Here is a 21,690-nt window from a genome sequence, read left to right as displayed (position 1 = left end):
AGATGATCTAAAATTGAATACATGAGAAGTTTAGTAGTAGATCTAGTGGTGGGGTTGCAACAATTGGTGATCAAGTGATTAAAAGGAGTGAATAAGATATCTCAGGTATATTTTTCAAAGTGATGGTAATATAAATGGGGATGTTATTAGTAAAATAACAACAGGAATACCATATCAAATTCACAAAGTGTAAAGTATCTGACAATGTTCTTTTCTGATTACTTAATAGATATGAATCATCCAATATCTTATTTACCATGTTTCAAGATTCTACCAAAAAGATGTAGATTTTTTTTGTTCCATATGAAAAAGTAATATCTTGTTTGTCTATATTTATTTTGAAATATTTTATCTTCGTTATCTGAATGAGTATTCACAAAGCACTCCAATATCATCAAACATTTCCTCAAGATAGAAATGACATCAACAAATGTTCAATGCCACAAGTGTCTGACTATATTGTTCACACCTAGGTACTCAATATTCATCAACAATCCATTGCCTCAACTGTTATGTTCTATAATTCAGCCAAAAAGTTTTAAATTTTTTATTGCACAATATATTTTTAAGAAAGTAATATATCACATGAGTACACTCTATTCTGAAATATTTTCTCTTCAACAAAATGAGATTTCCAATGGCGGCTAATCTCTCTTTGGTTATTTGCAACACAAAGCTCTTTGCTCCCCTGCCTCCCAGTCTTCACTAATCAGATTGGGTCATTGGTTGAAGGAATGGTTGGGGGAGTTTTGGCTGCGGTGGTCATTTTAGTGGCAAATGCAGTTGTAACTATAATATATTTCTAGTTTTCATTCATTTTACTGACACCAATCATTCTCTTTAACATTCCTACGAGAAATTTGAACACCCCTCGACTGCTTGGCATACTTGTACCATTTGTCCAAGCAAGCCTCCTCTGGTACTTCGCCCTTTTAGATTGGCTGCTCTCTCAGGAAGACTATAATCTATTGTTCACTTTTTACTATAATTGATAGCTTCAAAATCCTCAATTAATGATCTCAACATCGCATGTCTCAAGTAGGCGTCTTCTATGCCACCTTGAGTTTGCAAGAAAGTGTTATTTTACATGAATTATAATTTGTGAGTTTATGGTAGAAAGTAGCACTATTTATTATTATTAGTATCTTTCTTGATGATTCAGGATGTCCTACTTTATGTATTTTTCTTTATTTTTTCCTTCTCTTGCAAATAAAGACACACATATATCATTATACTATGAACACAACTTAAAAACTATAGTCATTATCACAACTCTCCTTAAAATTATTGCTTCACAAATATTCATATTTAGCCTAAAATGCCTACGCACATCACAACAACAATAACAACAACAAAGCCTTAATCCCACGGCTACATGAATCCTTTTTCTCCATTGCATCCTATTTAGTGTCAAATTTTCATTTAATTCTAAAAAATTAAGATCATTTTTTAGACAATAAGCACAAGTCTTCCTAGTTCCACCTCTGTCATTCTTAACATAAGTCGAATCTAAAACATCTACTCTCCAAATCGGATCATCAGATGGTTGACGTTTAATGTGACCAGACCATCTAAGACGGCTCTCTCCAATTTTATCAGTCACTGGAGCAACACCAACCCTACCAACCCTATCACGGCTATCACGGATATATTCATTTCGTCTTTTGTCTCTAAGTGAAAAGCCACTCATCCACCTAATCATTTCTCATTCGGCAACATTTAACTTAGTATTATGCTTCTCTTTTAAAGGCCAACAATCCGCGCCGTAGAGCATTGCAGGTCTCACCACCATCTTATAAAATTTTCCTTTCAGTCTAAGCGGTACTTTTTATCACACAATAGGCCCAAAGCATTCCTCCACTTCAACCAACCAACTTGAATTCGACTAATAACATCCCCATCTATATCACTGTCGCTTTGAACAATAGACCCGAGATATCTAAATTGTTCACATCTTTTAATAATTTAATCACCCAAAATTACACTTCTGTCACTAGAGCTAATACTACTAAAATTACAATCAATGTATTGAGTTTCAGTTCTACTCAAACGAAGACCTTTAGACTTCAATGTAAACCTCCATAATTCAATTTTTTCTTGGGTTTTTTCTCTCATCTTATCCACGAGAAGGATATCACCAGCAAAAAGCATACCAAGATACATCTTCCTGCAAATGTCCAGTAAGATCATCCATAACTAAAGCAAAAAGATAAGGGCTTAAAGTTGATACCTGATGTAAACCAACAAAAATAAGATAATATGTGGTCAATCCTCCTCATGTTCGCACATAAGTAACAACTCTAGTATACATATATTTCATGACTTGAATATAAGTCATATCAACACCTTTCTTCTAAAGGACTCTCCAAAGGATATCTCTTGGAACCTTATAGTAAGCTTTTTCTAAATCAATAAAAATCAAATGTAGATCTTCCTTATTAACTCTGAACTTCTCCATCAAACCTCTCAATAAATGTATAGCCTCCATAGTAGACCTGCCCGACATAAATCCAAATTAATTATGAGAAATCTTTGTAATACGTCTTAGCCTATGTTCAATTACCCTCTCCCATAATTTTAAAGCATGGCACATCGACTTAATTCCTCTATAATTTGAACACTCTTGTGCATCCCTTTTATTCTTAAAAATGGGGACCAAATTACTCTCCCTCCACTCCTCAGGCGTCTTTTTAGTTTTTAAAATAATATTAAAGAGTTTTGTAAGCTAAGAAACTCCCAAATCTCCTAAAATTTCCACACTTCAATTGGGATATCATTAGGTCCTACAGACTTTCCACCATTGGTTTTCTTTAAAGCTTCATCAACTTCTTTTTTACTAATACGACCGTAAAAATGACACGTTTTATTATTATTATTTTACAATGCATACGTACAATACTATATTAAAATTTAGTCCATAAACAATATAATGCATCTTTTAATTGTTTTCATCCTCCTTTGCATTGCAGCAACGCTAGGACTTTGTGGCTAGCTGCAGAAGGAAGCCTATGTTTTCCAATTTGGTTATGCGCTATCATTTCCATGTGGGATAGTAATTTGGAAAGGTATTTGAAAGTTGAGCTCTTTAAACTAGACCAACAACAGACCAAATCTAATTTAAACCTTACATATTTCTATACAAGGTCACCAACTATGCCAAGCTAAAGGAAAAATATCAGTCCAAGCATGGCCCAGCCAACACATAATTCCAATCAAAGCATTAAAAATCAGCACTCAGCTTGAATAAAAATGAAAATTGAAATTACATCCACATAAAGAGGTTAATTTTGAATAAGATAAATGTAGCCTCTACTTAGATAATTTTAAGGTTAGTTCAAGCTGGTTTATTGTCAGCTAATTCAAGCAGGAATATTCTTCAATTATCACAGTGATTGCAAGATGCACAGCTGTAATCTAAGTCATCCAATTCATTCATTTTGGATGGCAGGTAGTAAATCCATCAAAATCATGGTGATTTGAAAATTTGACAAATGAATTGGATGACACATGATAGAATTAATAACTGCAACAACTACAATAGTTGGTTTACAGGAACGTACATTAGTTCCACCTAAGCGAACCCCATTGGATCAACAACAATTTATAAATCAGAAACTGAGAGTAAATTTTTCTAGATTGAGTTTGGATTGAAAATGACCCTGAAGAGAAACCTTCCAATAAAAGTTTCTTCAATTAAATGTGTAAAGAGAGCGAGATCGGATTATAAAGATGGATTGAAGCTAACAGGAAAAATAAAAACATTGGAACAATTGAATACTTTATACAGGTGTGATAGACCATACATGATGTAAATACATTACCTCAACTTACTTGCACAGTGATTAAATGTAAATGTTAGGCATGTGGTGGATACAACTCCCAGAGTGCTGCTGAGTCTTCCGAACAAGAAACCATAAGCTTCGAGTCAGGCGAGAACGAAACCGCATTACACTACAATGACAAACGAAAACCGTGTCAACAAATGTATTTTGATATCCATCAACATGAAGATTTAAATATAAATTTAGATCCAATGACGACAAATAATTACTACTAAGTTCTTTAATCAACGTGATAACCAGGCAATGATTCAATTCTTTAAAATTGTTTCAAATTACTAAATAATGAACCAATCGCTCTTTGTCAAACAGTAAAAGAAACATTAAAAAAAAAAAAAAAACATAATGTATACCGAAGCACTGTGATACTTTAATACTGCAAGAGGGCTCCCTTTGCGATAGTTATAAACTCGAACTCTAACATACAGAAAAGGAAACTACATTAATAAATGATCATGCACAGAAATAAAGGAAAATGGCAAATAAAAATATTAAGATCAAATTGTTTGTTCGCAGCTAGCTATGTTGTCTTCTCTTTCATCAAAAAAGCATAAGCTGGAAGGAAACACAGATTTGCTACTTCAATATCAAAAAACTGAGTACGAGGCAAATGGGATAAGTATTATAATACCTCCTCATAACCACTAAATCTATGGTTAGAAAGGAAAAACAAAAAATTTCTTATTACCGAATTTATATATAATCTTCACCCTTCTAATAAGATATGCAATCTCAATTAATTGAGGACAGCACGGTGCTAACATTGTGACAGAGCTCTCTCATGAGATCTTCATATAACTGAACTCTCAAACTCTGATCAATAAACTTTGATTGCTGCTCCAAAGATAGAAATGTCAATTGAGGGAGTTGTGAAAGAAATACATTTTCCCCTTATACACATTGCAACTACACTAAATATCCCTATAAATTTTGTTGGGAAAATTTTGATTATCCCTCCACTGCTTAGTTTGTTTTAACAATAGATTGATTAGTACCTCCTCTTCTGGATTAGTTACACTTTCTCAAAAAAAAAATTAATGGATTTTTCAACAGTCACAAAAATATTTTTCTACCTCTCACGTTTTCACTTCCTTTAGATCCACCACAACAATCTCTACTACAAAATCATGTATTTTAGATTCATTTATCTTCTTATATGACAGATAATTGTCATCATTTTTGTAGCACTTCACATTTCATCTCTCTCCATACGATTATTGTTTATGGTTCCCCTCCTCTTAATTCTAGAAAGGGTGGCATACATCCCTCAAAATGTTTGCCTCTTCCAAAAATTTTTAAGTTCCCATATTTCAAGTCAATTAATTATTTATTCATTTGTCTTGCCAAAACTTGCAGTTGTTTAGTAACATTTTATCACTCTCAATGTACCGTTTAGGATCTCAACTAAATGAATATGATTGTTAGAGGTGTTGAAGCTAGTGGCTTGTACTAGTTTACCACTAATGTTGTTTTGCCTTGCCCGTCACTTGGATTATGTTTGTCTCATTGTCACTTCAAGTTTGAATGTTCAACCTACAAATTAAGTAAACATCATATGTTCTTTCTTCCACTCCTAATAGTTCTAAAGACAATCTTTTGATCCTGCTCATACATACATTAGGGGCCTTAGTTGAACTATTACTGGCATTCAAATAATTTGTCACATTTTATTGATGATTATTCTAGGGTTACTTAAAACTACTTAATCAAATGTCAATCTAAAATCTTCTATATACTTTAAAATTTTGTAAGCAAATAAAAGCAACATTTTCCTTTAATCAAACCCTTGCACACTCACAATGCTCTAAAATTTATTTAGAAATAATTTTAGACTTTTGGTCTAACAATGATATTATTCATCAAACCTCCTATCATATTACATCTTAATAGAATTGTGTGGGAGAATGCAAGAAGTGTCATCTACTTATATAGTTTAAACTAAAATAGTCCACATGAATGAAACTTGCAATTTTAGGATGATGAAATTTTGATTGCTTGTTATCTCATCAATTTGGTTCTTAACCCACTCTTTGATAACTCATCACCTATTCTCCTAGAAATCCTCAACAATTTCTATTTTCTCAAACACCACAGATATTTGGTTGTCTACTTCATTCATACTTTCATTTAACTAATAGCTCTCACCTGTGTTATTCAATGTATATTTCTCATGTATCCATCCATACACACACAAAGGATATCTAAATTAGATCCCCTTGCCCAGGTTTATAAACTTTAATTGAAGTTAGATTTCATGAATGCATTCATATTTTTTTGTCCCTCCTCCAATACATCATCACCCTTCTCCATATAACTTCAAAAGCTCATATTCCTACATCTACCCAATACAAGTTTACTATCAACAACACTACTTCCAACAGAACCCCCATCCAAATTGTTGAATTTGGTTGAGCATACACCTGCTATTGAATGTTCATATCTCCGCTTATCAATTTCCCCAAGAAAAAGCAGAAGACAATGCATTTCTCATCTTAATAAATCTTCTATGAATTCAATCATTATATTCTTCTTTTCGCACATATAGCTTATCTCACTCCAAAATATTTATTCCACGGGCTCATCAAGGAGGCTTGTAAAAATCCCTCTAAAAGGACAGCGATCATGAGATGAGTTCTATACTCAATTGTCATACATTATATTTGGCCACTCCCACATCTAAGTTTAAACTAATTGTATGTCAATGGATCTTCACAATCGAATTTCATCATAATTGTTGTATCAATAAATGTAAATCTCAACCGGTTGTTAAAGGATTCACTAATGTCTATAGACTGTTTGAATAGATCCTCCCCAATTGTCTGGCATAATTTTGACTTTATTCTCCATTACATTATCAGGCTTAACATGTTCGAAATCTCTTCTACACTGCCATCAATCAAAGCTAGAATTTATTACAAATGGATACAAGTAAAGTATTCATTTAAGACAATCTTTAGAAGGCCATTGACATGGAACAGCCACCTAAGAATGTTGCATAATGGGAGATCTATATACATTTTCAAAAAAGCTATACACTTCTAAATAGAGTCAGTGAGCCAAATTTGTTAAAATCTTTGTAAGATCCTTAATAATATTGGTCATTGTCCTAGTAGCACTGATTATTCTATCTTTGCTCTATATACTAATTTTGGCTTTGTCATTCTTATTGTTTATTTTTAAGTTGATGAGATATCATTCAAGTAATCATAACAACAGCTTGAAAGTAAAATGCTGTCCACAAAAGTAATTTATCATTAAATAGCTGTTACAATCCAACTATTTCCTTGGATTTGAACTTAATTGCAGAAAAAGGGTTATCACTATCGCAATCAAGAGTATGTTATTGAACTTTAAGAAATTAGTCTACTTGGGTGACAAGGTCATTCACACTCCTATGCAAACTTGGACTACCTTTAATAACAAAGAGCTATCAGATGACCCATTCAATATCAAGATTTGTCAACAGGTTAATTTATTTTATTGTTATCAAACTACACCCTATATTTAATTGTTTCAACATTTGACACTATATTAGGTCGACTGTGTTGCCATCAATACTGCAAATAATCTTGTTTTTTTATGAAAAAATTGAATTTGTCAATGCTGCTTGTCATTTCACATGAAATATTGTGTTTTCCAAGAAGATTGTAATTCAAAAGATGTGGTGAATATCTTTACCAAAGATCTGGCCCACCTATCATTTTCTCTCTTATCAAATAAGGTGGAGCTAGCAATTACATATGACATATGTTAGGAGAATAATATTAGAAAAATTTTATAAAAAGAAAATATATCTGATTAAGAGGAATACACATATATTCCCTCTTAATTGTGGTTATTTTCTCATTTATTTATTTTATAGCATATTCATCATATACGCCTATAAATAGACATTATATTTAGTGAACAAGGCATATCAAAATCTATCATGTTAACAGCTCAATGCATGCACGCAAATACTAATTACACCTGCCCTATGCATCGATGCAAATATTAGTTACACCTGTCCTATGCATCAAGACAATTTATTGCTAATCAGAAAGGCCTGCATAATATTACCACAACAGAGTTGGAAATTTGATAAAAGAAAACTAACAGGAACATCATTAAAGTTAACACACACACACACACAGATATATATATATATATATATAAAGATACATGCACAATTTCTACTCATACATAAGACTCAAATATAAGATCAAAATCATAAATTTTCTTTAACATTATTAAAATTATTAGCAAATGCGATTTCAAGAACATTGAAGCTCACTCAGTCACAAATGGAATGCATTAAAACTTCCTCAAAGCATTATTTCAATTTTATGATAAGATACTTCTAATATTTATGTAAGATCTTTTCAATGATATGATTTGATGATCCTAATTTTTTTGGTGGGGTTGTTGAAGTCTGAGACAATATTAAGTGGGCATTGATAATTTATATATTTAAATTAGAGTATTTTGCACAAATTTTACGATTAGTTGTCAACCTAATAACAGCCCTCAAATTTTCTCACGTGGGCCTAGGATAGTTGAAGTAAAATACATCGAAGATAAAGCAATTAAAGGATTTAGGTGGTTTGATATGTATAACAGATTGTAGAAAACGCATCAATTGATTAGCAAGATAAAATTAGCGTCTAAGAAGTAGAAGGTAAAAGTGATGGGGCTCATATTATGCTTGAAACTAACCCGAGAATCGCACAAATTGTAAATAACTTGAAATAAAACTGATTCAATCTAGCAAAAAGCTGACCAACTAAAAACTAGTATAATTTCTTTTTTTTTTCATCAAAATTTTGAATGACTCGTGGAAAAGAATAAAATGTAAGGCTCTATTACATCAACTGATTCAAAAAAGCTAGGTGTAAAGCTGAGGAATCCCCTGCTGATGTCAGGAAATCAACCCCTTCAACATTTTTTCTCCTCTCCTTCCTACATCACAATCACTCCCTATTTAAGGATGCAATATCTATAGTTTACAGGCATATCAAGCTGTATCCCCTCAGCAAAAAAAAAAGAAGGATGCACCATAATTTAAAACTACAGGCAGATTTAACTAACCGGTGATCCCATCCAGCTGCTGCTGCAATTTTGCAATCTGTTCGAACAGAGGTACCTGATATTCCAGCTCGGTCCAGAGCTATTTCTTTCTTTACAGAACAACTACCCTAACATAAACAAAAAAGCGAAGCACTCCAATTATACAATTAATGTAAAAACTACCGATACTTGTAGAGCTCCTGTATGAGGTAATAACCACAACAACTTTAAAGACTGGTATGAAGTCATGAAATTATCTCAATTATTTTAGGGGCAAATTATAAGGAGTGTATTAGTTTTGTATTTTCATAGATAGAGTGTGGGGAAAAAAAAACTACAAAGAAGCATAAATGCCCCTAAAATAGGTGTTTTAGGTAAAAAAAACCGAGAGGGGTTGTTTCATAAAACAAGCTCAAACAGGGCGTTTTGCTCACAACACCTTGCATCCCATTTTTGTCCGTTTCGTCATAAATCTAAAGTTTTAATTAAGTTAGTTTTAATAAAGGTAATTTTAATTATTTTAATTGATTAATAAATAATAAATGTATTGTAAGTTAATTATAAATATATAAATTTGATATATAACTATTTTATAATTAACAAACAAAATTAAATTGTATATTACATTTAACTAATTTTATTAAATTTCAATTAAGTATTAATTAGTGTAATTATTAATTAAATAATAATTAATTAATGTAAAACTATTACTATCGATTAATTCTTTTAGTAAATAATTAATTTTTTATTAGCATAATTATAAATAAAAATTTTAATATTTAATTTAATTTATATTATTTATTATTATATTAAATTTACATGTTTAATAAACAAGCTTAAATTTAAATACTAGCACACAATATGTGTGAAAAAATATGACCTAACTAAGAATAAATAAAATTCATAATATTTCTTACAATGGATAAATGCTAAAAAAAATTACTCATACAAACTATGATTCTCTTCTTCGTCGCGGTGGAATGATGCCTAAGCATAAGAGTATATCTAAGCGGCGATCGAACTGATTGATGTCGCAACTGGTGTTATTGAAATTTTGTATCAACATCCTCTCTTCTTCAGTTGTATTGTTTGAAGCTTGTTGTGGCATTCAATAGTTTTTTTCATTCATCGGAACATGTGAGGTATAAATCAGATAGGTACCCAAATCTAGGCCTATATCAAATATCCGAGCTACGAACATAGGTGCAGACGCGGGCATTTTGTGAAAATTTAAATCCAAGTCTTCGCTCGCAGAAGTTGTCCGCTAGAAGTCATATGTAACCTCAAATGTCGACGGTCCTGTATAGCTTGAGTGTCCTACAAATGTTGATTGATCAATATATGTAGATGGTCCTACATATGATTGATCATGCAGCTCATCTAAAAGAGATTTTTGTGTTCTGGTAGTTGAAGATCTCCTTGGAGCATCAACTTTTATTATCTTGAAACAGTAGATGTTGAACGACAAGGAGCATCAGAAGTTCACCTTGCGGTCTAACATTTATTCTATGAGACAACCCCGCCCCAAAATCATGTTAACTTGGTCGGTTGAATACACTATAATTAATATGAATTGATTGCTCTGCTCTATGTGATAATTCTAATTCTAAGATCTCATCAAATCATTGTTTCTTGAAACAAACACTCCCACCACAATCCCATCTAAATATTTATGCATCATTTGCTATGAATGAAGTTGTCCACTTGTGTAAGTTAAAACTGTAATCTGTTATTATGTATCATGATGGAAGAAATTACTAGTCGATATAAACTGTATTTGTAACACATACCACTATTATATCTCCTAGTGAATGGGGGTAATAAGTATCAGGTTGTTGAGTAGGTGGCTTACTAAATAGAGTGATACCCAAGATATATATCCCTACAAATAAATAGTCAGTTATGAACAATCATTTCCTTATGATGGGTTCAATGGTACTATATATGCCCTACGAGATCTCAATGTCATCGCGGTGATAGTGCATTCAGTCAACTTCTAATTTGTCTTGCCCGTCAAATCTCTTCAAACATTGTTCTATAGAGTCAACAATTATGAACTGCATGCTAGCAAATTGTTGCATCACGCGATTTGGAAGGAGTCACCCAACACGCTTCCAACTGATAAGTGAAACGCGGGCAGTTCAAAAATCTATACTGTCAAAGCATATATAATGCAACACCATAATGACATTTAAATATGATGTCTAAATAAAATGTGAATCAAGTTTATCTTTAGTTAATTTGACACAAGTGCACAGAAACATGAGATTTAAAAAAAAATGTTTAATATATTGACTTTATTTGAGTCTATCAATTCATATTGATTATAGTGCATTCGACACCCTATTGATTATAATGCATTCGACCGACCATGTGGACATGATTTTGAGGAGGGGTTATCTCATAGAATAGATGTAAAGACCGTAAGGCCCCCGTACATCAACTTCCGATATGTCACGTCGGTCAACATCTACTGCTCCAAGATAATCAACAACCGACTCTCCAAGGAGATCTTCAACTGCTGGAACACAAAGATCTCCCTTGAAAATTTTCAGAGCATGCACGTGTCTGCACCTATATTTGCACCTTAGATATTTGATATAAACCTAGATTTGGGTATACCTCTGATTTATACATCACTAGTTCAAATAAATTAAAAAGCTACCGTATGCCGCATCAAGCTTCAAATGATGCAACTAAAGAAGAGAATGTTGACACACAATTTCAAAAGCATCAATTGCGACATCAACTGATTCAACCACCACTTAGATATACATTTGAATTGTGCACTATTCCACCGTAACGGAGAAAATGATCATAATTTATACGGACAATTTTTTTAAGCATTTATATATTATAAAAAATATTGTGAATTATGTTTATTCATGGTAAATTCATATTTATTCACACGCATATTGTATGTTAATATTTAAACTAAGCTTTTTTATTAAAATATAAATTTAGTATGTTAATAAATAATATTACATACAAATGATATCAATAACAAGTATAATTAAATTAAATTAAAATAGTTACATATCAAATTTAATAAATAATTTATAATAAATAATAAATTTTTTTAGCTATAATATAAAATTTAATTTTCTTAGTTACTTATAAAATAGTTACATATCAAATTTATATATTTATAATTAATTTATAATAAATTTATTAATTATTAATCAATTAAAATAATTAACATTATGTTAATTAAATTAACTTAAATAAAATACCAGATTTAAGATGAAACGAACTAAAAACGGTATTTAAGGTGATGTAAACAAAATGCCCCCTCTCAGGGTGTTTTATGAAGTGCCCCCTCTCTGAGCATTTTACCTAAAACGCCTACCTTATGGAAGTTTATGCTCCTTTTTATTTTTTTTTTTGTGTTCCATCTAAGAAAATACAAAACTAAACGCCTCTAAGTAGGTGTTTCATGTGCAATGATCACATTCCTTCCCCATGCAAAAAACATGGATGCGAAAAATGTGTGAAAAAACAGCCCCCTTTGAGGGTGTTTTATGAGTGCCCATTTTCAGGGTGTTCTACTTAAAATGCCTATTTTAGAGGCATTTACAGTCCTTTTCATTTTTTTCCACACTCCATCGACAAAAATACAAAATTAATACACTCCTCATAACTTGGCCATATTTTAAGGCATATCGCTAGTAAAATTTGATGTAAAAAACCCAAAAACATCCTATGTGGTTCTGTCCATGTGGTGCAAAGATTAAAAGAATGCCTACCAAAATACATTAATTTCATCTGCCTATCAGTTCAGACAGCAGATAAAAAAAAAAGCAACCAAATGATGAGTCATTCTTTGAAGAAAGAGGATTAGAAACATCCAATAAGAACAAACATTTGGAAAATAGAAGTATTGCAGCATGTTCGGCTGGACATGCAAAACACCAGAATAGTGGTTTTCTGAATGCCACAGAATTTACCGTTCTATGGTCCAGTTTAAACATTAAAATTTTGTTATCTGCTGATCCAGATATGCCGCCATGGCAGGAGTCGTCAACTGTCACGCTTAAAACTGTAAACGGAGAAACATTCTCAGAATGCTAGTCCAGAATGGATGAAAATGCATAATTTACAGTATTTACAAATATGTGCTTTCTAATCAGCTAGGAAAGATAGTATGGCGAGTTGGAGAGAGAATTTTCACCAGCTTCAGAGTGATGTTTTACATGGCATAGTGGAGCATCTGGTTTCCGAGTGTCCCACAAAAGCATGCTTCCATCCTCATATCTACGGGCAGAATATTAAGAAAAATATATGAGTACATTTTTAGCACAGGCTTGTACTCCTCACCAACAAGATAAAGAGCATAAAATGCTGATTGATAAAGAACATAAAATGCTGATTGTTCACTAAGCCTAGATTCTACATACTGGGCACTTTAAGCTACTCTCAAATGCAAAATGCAACGCAGTGTTTGAAAGAGTTGTCCAATCGAACGTTCTACCACTGAAGAGTTTTCATCAATATCTATTCAATCACTACGAAAGAGCAAGGGTGATAAGCAGTAGGAAGTAGCAGAGAGTTGAAAAATCGGTGGCAAAAGAGATGGATCCAATTTGGAATTTTGAATCTTAGGCAAAGCACCAACAAGAGATGAAATGAGGAGCATTACAAAGAAGCTGAGAGAAACAACAAATGTTCACCAAATTTGGGAAAGAAAAAGGAGAAGAAGGCCTAAAAATCTTAAGATGTGATAGAGTAAATGGAACAACATTCTTGCTGGAGTAGGAATACTGTAAGAGATGTTAGCCAACACCATGAGGCATTGGCAAGGAAGGAAGCGCTCAGCAAGAACAGCCCAAGAAGCTGCACACCTGAGATCACATAGGCAGCAAGCGAAGGCAATTAATAAGTCTTACCAAAAAGGCAAGACGTGCGAGCGAAAGGAATTGAGAAACCGGAGGACAAATGCAATCTGAAAGAATGTTGAGACTGAGATGGCCCGCGAGCAAGAGACAAACTCTAGGTCATGCTGGGCCTAGTGACAAGCCTTAGTACAGAGGCAACAACCAACAAAAGCAGGCGAGATGCAGGCTAGCCACCTTCAAAATGCTTTGGCGTAGCAAAGATGAAAAAGGGGCGTGACCTGTGTGTTTAAAGGATGTTACCACCTTAAGTTTGTCCTTAGAAAAAGAAAGGGCAAAGAGCCCTCCATGAATGGTGATAGAAATATTCTCATAACACAAAAGTTAAAGCAAATCTATAATGTGGTTGTTGCAACCACCACATAAATCACTGAGCTACTAGAAGCGCCTATTGATATTTATGGACTATCACAGAGCATTAGCCTATGATATTTGTATCCATTAAAACCACAAATATGCACTCAACAACAAACGAATGTGCTCAAATTCAAAGTGATGGATTACTTTACATTAGTTAGTAATTTCCCAGGGGACTCTGGCTTTTAAGCCACTCTTAGCATAAAAGGGTCTTAAGTAGGAGAAGATTTATTAAGCTCAAGGCAGGAGAAGATTGGTTATCTAAGTCGAGTTAACCTGATCACTGAATTGTTTATAAGATGCTTGTGTGGTACTTTCTACTTGGTAACGATTAGCAAACATGTTAGGGGCATTTTTTGGAATTAATAATGCTATTATTGATTCATCAATTAGCATAAGTTCAAGTTTCACGGTTAATGTTTACTTTGACAGGCTGTATTTTTTACAAGCAAGAACAACAATATGAAAACAAATTGTATAACAAAGAACAAAACAAAGCTCACCCAGATATTACATTCAAAAAGCCTTGTGATTCAGAAGGAAGAAATGCCTGTACAGCCATACACAATCCTGCAGCACATAACTAAATAAGCAGGTGTCAGCAGTATATAAGAGTTTACTAGAAAATTAACCAATAACCAATTCATCATGATACACAAAAAAAAAAAAATTTGAGCCTAAGGAACATGTTGTAAAACAACAGTATGGGAGGTTACACATCAATTTATTCAGAACATTATATCAAGGCAAAATTTCTGTATGAAACACTGCAAGAGCTTTAAGTAACAGCTACAATTACTAAAACAGATATAATTCATAGAGTATGGAGTCACCGTTGCGAATTTTACTAAACATTAAATTCATATACATTAGTAGCCTCGAATGCATATGCTTCCAAGAGAAATGACAATTTGTTTATTCAGAACATCAGAAGTGGAAAACGATCAAGGCAACATTTAGGAATGAAACACAAAGACAAGCTGCAATTATCAAAACCGATACAATCCAAAACAAATGGAGTAAAAAAATGTGGATTTTCTAAAAATTAAATTTATATAGATAGAAATTCATGAAAAGCATTTCTTCCAAGTCCAACTACCACAAGAAGTCATGAACAATCATAGTTTATCTAATTCTAGTTAGCAGCTAACAAATTCCACCAAGATCAGTGGACCATTTCATAAGACAGTGCAAAAAGATGGAAGCTTATTTTTTGAAAAAAAAGCATAGACATACCTCTCTGCTTTACTGGGTTTCCCATGAAACCTGAGCTAGGCATCTGTGGCAAGCACATTACCCTTCTAGCCTCATTGAAATCCCAAAGTTCAACCTACACAAGGTTTAGATATGTAACTGCTAGAAAGTTTCGCCAGAAAACCAAGTCACAATAAGTTGTAATGTGATGCGACCTGAGTAACTCTCTGCTTTTTAAAAAAAAATTTTAATGTGTTGAATCTCAATTTTTAAAAATGAGAAAACTGCTCATGAAAATTTTTTTGCTAATTACCTGGTTTTTTTCTCCTGCTGAGGCCATCAGCAATGGTCCATTAGTGAGCAAACCGTCTAATTAAACTCATAAATAGTTAGCAGAGAACAAAATCAAAATTTCAAATTTTATCAAAAGAATCATATGCATTAGCGTCTAGGGGCAGCTTGATCATGCAACCTTATTGCTGCATTATTGAGAGGCCGTTTTAGTGACTCAAACATGTGAACTCAGAATCATAATGGAATCAATCTAACCATAAAAGAAACATTTAAGTGCAGAGTAATACTAACAAGTTTAGCAAGCAAATACAATGCCAAAGGCCAAAGATTTCATAAGGGAAAAATAATTATATTTAACATTAGTTAGCCTGAAGGAAAGATGGAAAAGAAGAATCCATATTATTTACCAACGACAACAGCATGGTCAATGAAAAAAAGACCTTCTAGGAGACATTAGATAACAGAGTCAAGGTAATATTCAAAAGGTTCAAATTGCATCAATTACAATTTTCTTATCCCCTTGAACCCAATTTTATTTTAAAGTTGACTATACAAAATTATAAATGTCATGAACCAGGGTGCAAACCCCCTCTATAATTATCATGGTACCTGTAGGGAGGCATTTGGGAATCTCAATCCTAGTCATTCAATCCACTGTGGATGGAGGGGATTAAATAAAAAAAACTTCTTTCAAAATGAATAGGATGGCTAGCGTATCCCAACTACACCTCAACTGTTACCATATCCCTCCATTATTATCATATAAATTAGTAATGAAAGCATGTCAACCAGTAAGTACTTTTCTACTAAAATCTTTTTCAATCTAGCTCTATTCAATAATTATTATATACAACAACAACAACAACAAGCCCTAATCCCACTAAGTGGGTTAGGCCCTAGAAGTCCTTTTTCTCCATTTTGTCCTATTGAGTGTCATATTTTCATCTAATTCTAATAAATTAAGATCGTTTTTTATACTACATACCCAAGTCCTTTTAGGTTTACCTCTACCTTTCTTAATATAAGTAAATCTAAAACATCCACTCTCCTAACTGTCGTCAAATGGTCGACGTTTAATATGAACAGACCATTCAAGGTTAACTTTCTCTAATCCTGTCTTTCACCAATTCACGGATGTTTGTTTCACATTTTGTTTCTAACTGTAAAGCCACTCATCCATCTAAGCATTTTCATCCCAACACTTAAACATAGTTTTATGCTTCTCTTTTATAGGTTTATAGGTCAACATTCTAATTCTACGCCATAAAACATTGCAGGTGTCACCACCATCTTATAAAATTTTCTTTTAAGTCTAAGCAGTACTTTTCTATGACACAATATTCCTGATGCATTCCTCCACTTAAACCATCCAACTCGAATTTTACTAATAACATCCCTATCTATATCACCATCGCTACGAATAATGGACCGGAGAAATCTAAAATGTCATTTCATTTAATAATTTAATCACACATTGTTGCAGCCCCGCCATTAGATCTACTACTAAAATTATATTCCATATATTTAGTTTTAGGTCCACTCAAATGAAATTCTTTAGACTCTAAAACTGACCTCCATAATTCAAGCTTTTCCAGAGCTCTTTCTCTAGTCTTATCCACAAGAAGAATATCATCAACGAAAAGCATACACCAAGATACATCCTCCTATAAATGTCCAGTAAGAACATTCATAATTAAAGCAATAAAGATACCGGATCAAATGTGACCAATGGAAATGAGAAAATGCTTGGTCAATCCTTCTATTGTTCGAACACTGAGTAACAACTCTAGTAGACGTATTTTTAATGACTTGAATATAATTCATATCAACACCTTTCTTTTTTAGAAGTATCTAAAGTAACTTCTCTTGGATCTTTATCATAAGATTTTTCTAAATTAACAAAAATCATATGTAGATATTCATTACTCTATGTACTTCTCCATCAAACCTCTCAACAAATGTATAGCATTCATAACAGGCTAGCTCGACATAAATCCAAACTAATTTTGAGAAATTTCTGTATCACGTCTTAACTTATATTCAATCTCTCCCAAAATTTTAATGACTGACTAATTAACTTTGCACACTCTTATGCATCCCCTTTATTCTTAAAAATAGAGTTCAAAATACTCATCCTTCATTTCTTGGAATTCTTTTTAATTTTTAAAATCTCCACAATTCTACAAGAATACCATCAGATCCTGCTGATTTTCAATTTTCATTTTCTTTAAAGCCTCCTCAACTTTCATTATACTAATGCGACGGTAAAAATAAAAAGTTTTATTATTATAAACAATATTAAGATCACTAAAATTAATCGTATTTTCAAAATATTCATTTAGAAGTTTATCAAAATATCTCACTCGCCTATATTAAATATTCTCATTTAAGAAAAATACTTTTTTAAAGTTCATCTTTAATACACTTGAACTAACTTTTACTTTTCTTATATTTTTATTTGACTAGTTTATGCATACATCTTTCATCATCTTTAATATCTAATTTATTAAAAAGATCTCCAAAGGCTGAATTCTTAACATTACAAATTATTCTCTTAGACTCCCTAGGGTCCACCTTTTATTTTTCCCAATTCTCTAATATTTCAAATTTAAACTAATTTTTATAACAAAATTACTTATATTTAATTTTTTCTTGCAGAATATTATTCCACCGTCAACTATTATTATTATTTAGAAGAGTATTTCCTTTTGATTCTCAAAGTACATCTTTTTCAACTTGTTTAATAGTGTTGATTATTTTATCCCATATAGCATCCGCTTCTTCATGAATATCCTAAATCATCCTCAATAATTTGATGCTCACTCATAAAAATAATTTTATTTATCTTTTAAGTGTAGACCTAGGAAGACTTGGGCTTATTGTATTAAAAATGATCTTAATTTACTAGAACTAAATGAAAATATGACACTAAATAGGACGCAATGGAGAAAAAGGATTCATGTAGCCGACCCCACGTAGTGGGATTAAGGCTTTGTTGTTGTTGTTGTTGTTTTAAGTGTCTCTATTTAATTTTATGATAATATCAAATTATATTTTTCATCCTCCAACCTTTTATTGTAAAATTCAATACTATCAATTGATATTAAGTACTAAAATTTTCACTTGAAATTACCATACAAACTTTATAATTTCTAAGATCAATTTTCTCATAAGAAAATAATAAATTTATGTTTTATTAGATTCATTCTTATAAATACTAATATTCTCTTTTCTTTCTTAAATAAAATATTAGCAATAACAAAATCATACGTAAAGCAAAATCAAATATGACTCTACATTTTTTATTTGTTACTTCAAAACTTTAGCCATTATGAATATTTCTAAAATCATCTATCACCCTACCAACATGTTCATTTAAATCTCCTCTAATAAAAATTCTTTCTTCAAGAGGCATCCTTTTGTATATATTCTTCTAAGTCATTTCAAAACTTTTGTTTTGAACATGTATCTAAATCTCTATATGCAAGCGCTTATATGCAAGCGCTTATATGCAAAAGCAAAATTGAATTTAGCTTCCAACATTCTAAGGCCTTGTAATTGGAATTCACTACTCAACTTTACGTTGAGATCCAAGAAAGGTAAGTCGATTCCATCAACTTTCTGCCAACAAATACTTGAACTAAGTTCCAGTACTACAATCAACAACTTCCAAATACTTTCATCAAAATAAATAGTCTCTTAGAGAATATTACATAAAGGTAAATTTCAAAAAAAATACAATTGGATGAGCCATATCATTTTGGATCTAAATGTTTTGCAACAAAAAAAATCATTAGGAGTTAAAATGGGTTACAAGGATATCAAGATGAAGGTGTTGTACAACCATAAAGATGGATTAATAAACTATTATAATAGTAAGATGATGGGAGTATTAGTCCTTGAAGATAATAAGAAAATAGTTTATAGCACTTTAGGAACGTACAGTGCAGAGTAAAAAACTTAAAAAACAAAAGCAAGTAAATGATATTAACGTTTAAGGATTATGAAGTGCAAAGGATAAACAAAAAGTATCAGGTATAAAAGCTCCGGAAAATTTTTGTATAAAATAGAATCAGCATCCTATGTAGCATTCAACTAGACTATGGAAAACGAGGATTCATAACGGTTAGAGCATATATCAAAAGCTATAGATTATAATAAATTGCTTGTAAAATTTCAGTCTAGAAAATAGACTAAAGCCTTTCTTAAACAATTGAGATAGCTCTCCCAGAGTATATTGGACAACCTGAACCCCAAAAGATTATATTAGTGTCATATTATAGTACTTAGGGCCAACTGTGTTTCTACATAAATGTGCGCCAACTGTGTTTCAACATAAATGTGCAAGAGCGCTTGGAACCAAGTTTCAAAAGTGACATCATGCGCTAGTTCTTGGCATCTTCAAAAAGGCGAGAAGTTTCAACCATGTGTTCCAAGAAGCAATCTTAAATTTCACATTTTTTACCATTATCAACAACTGAATAATAATAAAGTAATTGGAAGGTGGGAAAAATATTACTTTTACTTAAAATAATAATAAAATAATAAAAAATAGATACGACTCCAGTGAAAAATTAAACTCATTGCAGCCCAAACAAACGCAATAGCCATATTGACAAGAAATAAATTCACACGATAAATAATTTCAAGTCACTTGCAATGCGACCCGCTTTTAAAATTGAGATACAACACTTGAAGTGAAATAAACTAGCCCTTAATGATCTCAAATTTCATGTGAAGAATCAACATGGTATTTTTAGGAGATGAGACATACAACCATGTGCTATTATTATTAACCGGAGCTATCAATCCGAAATTGAATAAGTAAACCTCCTATTATAACCATTATATGAAATCTTTGTGGAATAACCTTCAACTTGTCTTTATATAAGGAGTTACTAGCTAGAGAAAGAAAAAGTTTCAGTTAAAAAAGAGGAAAGATCACATTCTCTTCATCCAACTCAAGCTCTTCATCACCAAAAATAATCACAATTCTTCACATAAAGTTCGTTTAAACAGCACTTCACCTCCTTCACAAGTTGAGCATAAAAATAAATTGTTAGAACCTTTACTGACAATCTTCTTGTAATTTTCATCCCTTTCATAGCCTACTCAAATCATTCACAGTATATGTAGTTCATTATACACTTTATAGATCAAGCAACCACGAGCCCGTGTGGCCTTCAACATCCAACAAGTAAGAATTTGTAAAGTCTCAATTGCAACACATATACTGTCCATAACAGGTGCAATATCATAAATTTAGAGATGAAAAAGTAAGATCATGAAATATTTAAGGGTACTAAGGCTAATACTCTGGACTCAAAATACTAGGATGCTTAGCGATTCTAAAAAATATTGTAAAATTTTCATGAAAATTTGGATTACATGGAGAAATAAGCCCCAATAAAAAAAATCTAAAAGATGTAACATGCATGGTGATGAATAGATCATAACTGAGAAGATCCTGAGACTGATCTAACACCTTGAAGTACAATAGAAGCGGAACTTTTAACATCAGCTTCTTATGAAGAAATTATACTGTTCATATTAAAAAAATGAGGTTCAAAAATTGCAAGGTCAACTCCACAAGCTGAAAGTCATGAAAATAAACTCACCTGATGATTGAATAGAATCTTCTCTACCAAACTTGTTAACAGATTCTTGTATGTCACAATTGATTTCAGGCTCTAATCCGTCAGATACTGGCTCATAACAAGAATATTGACAGGTCGATGCAACACAACTGGGAGACTTCACCAAAGAAAGCTTGCAAAAGTGATATGCACTCGTCCTAAATGATATTAAGGGCTTCCTGCAAAATATAGAATCATAGCATAAGCAAACACAGAATATAATAATACGGCATCGACAAATAGTGATCTTATTCAAAACCAAGGCTTAAGTAATGATAGTAATTATGCTGCAATAAATATTTTTTTTTTTACTTGAATATATATCAACATAAAAAATATTAGCCTCATCCCAACTATTTGAGGTTGGCTTCATGATATATATATATATATATATATATATATATATATATATTTTTTCCTCATTAATAGTCA

The 21,690-nt window shown here is 32.1% G+C and overlaps 1 protein-coding gene across 8 annotated transcripts in view; it reads right to left on the bottom strand.

Moving 5' to 3' along the window:
- LOC110030551 (protein DECREASED SIZE EXCLUSION LIMIT 1) overlaps nt 1–21,690 on the bottom strand; it is a 32,879-nt gene that overhangs the window by 3,591 nt on the left and 7,598 nt on the right. For 3 of the 8 annotated variants that reach the window (XM_020733300.1, XM_020733307.1, XM_020733308.1), the window contains 9 exons: nt 21,241–21,437; nt 15,642–15,697; nt 15,371–15,464; nt 14,638–14,704; nt 13,057–13,139; nt 12,833–12,924; nt 8,907–9,013; nt 4,193–4,256; nt 3,822–3,951 (listed from right to left, as the gene is read on the bottom strand). In XM_020733300.1, the coding sequence (XP_020588959.1) occupies nt 3,856–3,951; nt 4,193–4,256; nt 8,907–9,013; nt 12,833–12,924; nt 13,057–13,139; nt 14,638–14,704; nt 15,371–15,464; nt 15,642–15,697; nt 21,241–21,437 (856 nt within the window). In that variant the 3' untranslated portion in view covers nt 3,822–3,855. Of the gene's footprint in view, nt 1–3,672; nt 3,952–4,192; nt 4,257–8,906; nt 9,014–12,832; nt 12,925–13,056; nt 13,140–14,637; nt 14,705–15,370; nt 15,465–15,641; nt 15,698–21,240; nt 21,438–21,690 lie in introns of those variants that run through there. The other 5 variants (XM_020733302.1, XM_020733301.1, XM_020733306.1 and 2 more) reach the window with 5 other exon arrangements.

This window comes from Phalaenopsis equestris, unplaced genomic scaffold (assembly GCF_001263595.1).
Source record: "Phalaenopsis equestris unplaced genomic scaffold, ASM126359v1 Scaffold000740, whole genome shotgun sequence".
NCBI lineage: Eukaryota > Viridiplantae > Streptophyta > Magnoliopsida > Asparagales > Orchidaceae > Phalaenopsis > Phalaenopsis equestris.
The sequence above is the reverse complement of the archived record's forward strand: the minus strand, read 5'-3'. Positions and strand labels throughout refer to the sequence as shown.